Source organism: Camelina sativa, chromosome 11 (assembly GCF_000633955.1).
Source record: "Camelina sativa cultivar DH55 chromosome 11, Cs, whole genome shotgun sequence".
Classification (NCBI taxonomy): domain Eukaryota; kingdom Viridiplantae; phylum Streptophyta; class Magnoliopsida; order Brassicales; family Brassicaceae; genus Camelina; species Camelina sativa.
Genome location: NC_025695.1, coordinates 27735402 through 27738010, shown reverse-complemented (window position 1 = coordinate 27738010; position 2609 = coordinate 27735402). Strand labels below are relative to the sequence as shown.

At 34.9% G+C, this 2609-nt stretch overlaps 1 protein-coding gene across 3 annotated transcripts; it reads right to left on the bottom strand.

Moving 5' to 3' along the window:
* Positions 1–2176, bottom strand: LOC104724428 (nucleolin 1-like). 3 transcript variants are annotated; one of them, XM_010442918.2, is made up of 8 exons: positions 2007–2176; positions 1327–1462; positions 1156–1234; positions 1014–1078; positions 772–917; positions 568–682; positions 361–452; positions 1–269 (listed from the first exon to the last, which is right to left on the bottom strand). In XM_010442918.2, the coding sequence occupies exons 2-8, from the start codon at positions 1429–1431 to the stop codon at positions 161–163; spliced, it is 711 nt and encodes a 236-aa protein (XP_010441220.1). In that variant the 5' UTR covers positions 1432–1462; positions 2007–2176; the 3' UTR covers positions 1–160. The 3 variants fall into 3 exon arrangements, with proteins under 3 accessions (XP_010441220.1, XP_010441219.1, XP_010441218.1); XM_010442917.2 differs by having other exon boundaries at positions 2016–2176; XM_010442916.2 differs by lacking the exon at positions 2007–2176 and having other exon boundaries at positions 1327–1990.

Here is a 2609-nt window from a genome sequence, read left to right as displayed (position 1 = left end):
TAAAGAGTTAATTCCAATTACCAAACCATCAAAAATTAAGCATTGTTTAACGTACGTTTAGACAAACTTAACTAGAACATAAGAAAAACCGAAGTAAGTAAGATAAACAAGTTACAATGTATCGAAAGTTAAAAACACCAAAGAGCTTCATCTTCTTCTATCAGTCGTCGTCGTAAGAGAAGGTAGTCTTCTTACCGCAGAATCTGATCACGTCGGATTTTTCCTCCTGTTGCCTCAGAATAGGTTCTCGTAGAAGGTTGTCTTCATACCTAGAATATATAAAAAAAACTCTTGTATTAGTCTTCTGTTATGGTATTAAAACTCTAGCAGTAAGTATAACAACCAGTAAAATTAATTTACTTTGGTGTAGATAATGGATTCATCTTAGGCTTAGCCACGTCAAGAAAAATATTGCGACCCTGGAAATATTCACCATTTTTAGTTTGCAACGCCTACACAAGTATAAAAGATTAATTTAGTCAGCAATCCTACTTTCAAATAACGTACTTGTCTATTTTTCCATACATTACTTTTCAAATGACTACTAGCTATAAAAACTACTCTCACCTTCTCTACCTCGTTAGCAGAAGCAAAGTCAACAAAGCCCAAGACAGGCTTGCCCTTCTTGTTAACAATAAGTCGAACATCAACAACTTGTCCAACATCTTTAAAGAAATCGATGCTGTATACATGGAGGTTAATTAAAAAAAAATATTAGTCATGAAAGAACTTGTTCCAAGAACGAAGAGAAAAATTAAACGAGCTACTTACATATGGGGTATTTTAGTTTGGGGAGTAAGATGCGCAACGAAGAGCGTCTTTGTTTTTCTTATGGCAACTTCCTGAATTAAATTAGCCTCCTGATCATCAGACTTGTGCTGGAGACTATCACCAAGTCCTTCCGTTAGTGCCTCCTCCTGTTACATACATGAGTAGTCATTAGAAGACGGTCTTAAAAAAAGATATATTGTTCTCAAAGATCACAAGAGGAATCCGAGACCATCTTAAGTTACCTTCTCCTCGGATGTTTCCTTCAGCATGGGTTTGGTCTCCAAATCATCTTCCAGAATTCGCTCACCTAAAAAGAAGAGCTTCAGCCAAGTATAAAACATTTAGATAGGAGCTCAGAGCCACACAAAACGTAACGTAACTAACCAAATAAATTAGCCTCCTGATCATCAGACTTGTGCTGGAGATTAGGATCAGCAAGTCCTCCTTCCGTCAATGTCTCCTCCTGTTACATACATACATGAGTAGTAGCCATATTAGAAGACAGAGTAAAGAAGATTGTTCTCAAAGAACCAGAGGAACATCTAATTAGGTTACCTTCTCGTCGGAATTTTCCTTTTGTTTCTTGAGAACCGGTTTGGTCTCCAAATCATCATCATCCGGCTTTCGCTTACCGGATGATTTGCTAGCACGGGCGCCCATGGAGAAGATGAAAAAAGCGACGGCTTATTTTCTGGTAAGAGTTGACAAATAACTCAGGGATTTTCTCAAAACAACCTTTTGATTAATAGAAAATACGTTTACAAGTATTTCTTTTGAAACTATTTTCTATCCTCTCCAAAACCCTTTAGCCCTCTCTTTGAATGAATCTATCTCTAAGCTATTCTTCTCAAACTATGAATCTCTGCCTCTACCCTATTTTTATACTTAAATAGGATGAGCCATACAACAGGCTTTTTTCCTGTTCTAAAACAAATAGGAATTGACAATTTCCTTCTTCTTAAAGAAATAGGAAATTATCTTTATCTTCTCTAATTAAAAAAAAAAGGCAGTTTATGGTATTGAAGAATCCTAAGACGTTGTTCACCAGATGAAAGTGAAAATGCTAATTACATACATCATTCAGTAACTTGGGAAGTACTTCTGTTTAAGAATCTATAGGAACTTGTTAAGAAAAACATTCTCCAATGGTATAACCCATGAAGGGTTCTTAAGAATTTTTTTTTTTGAACACAATAAGTGAAAAACCTCACAAGTATCACGGAAAAAAAGGATACCTAGAATACCTGGAAGAGAGGAACACCTGTTCTTTGACTTTAAAAGTATGTGCATCGTCTATGTGGCAGCACAAGCCAATTATATCATATGACTCTGCAAGCAAACTCCTCTTGCAAGTCACTGTCTCCATCTATTTCTTAAAATCTCATTAAGATCTCTGCATTTTTAAATTATGAAATTGGTATAGCATTTTTGATATAAGTTCTCATAGCCATTAAAAATCAGATTTTCAATTTTCGACTTAGAGAGGGTAGAAAAGAAAATACAAACTAAGCAAATACCCAAATTCCTAAAGAGAAAAGCAAACCCCTTTGTAACTCAAAAGGGAGCAGAAACTAATATATATGATGAATCTCACTCTTATCTCATTGGCAAAAACTAACAAAACATCTAAGAATAATCATTCTCTCATAAGTAAACAAAAATAACAAGTTATAAGGTAAGTATAGCTCTCTAAGTTACAAGCTCAAATTAGTTTAATCCTAAGTTTACACTGACTTCAACTTGGACCAATTTAAAAAGTAAAACAAAGCAAAACCCAAAGAGCAAAAAAAATACTGAAGGTAAGCCCACCAGATCGGGATATAACTAACGTAAACATA

Bases quoted from the DNA above. Each gene is read 5' to 3' on its own strand.
- LOC104724428 (XM_010442918.2), bottom strand. From the start codon at position 1,431: ATGGGCGCCCGTGCTAGCAAATCATCCGGTAAGCGAAAGCCGGATGAT. The intron at 1,079-1,155 runs GTTAGTTACGTT...TCTTCTTTTTAG, and splicing joins TCAGGAGGCTAATTTATTTG to GTGAGCGAATTCTGGAAGAT. The intron at 918-1,013 runs GTAACTTAAGAT...TGTATGTAACAG, and splicing joins AGGAAACATCCGAGGAGAAG to GAGGAGGCACTAACGGAAGG.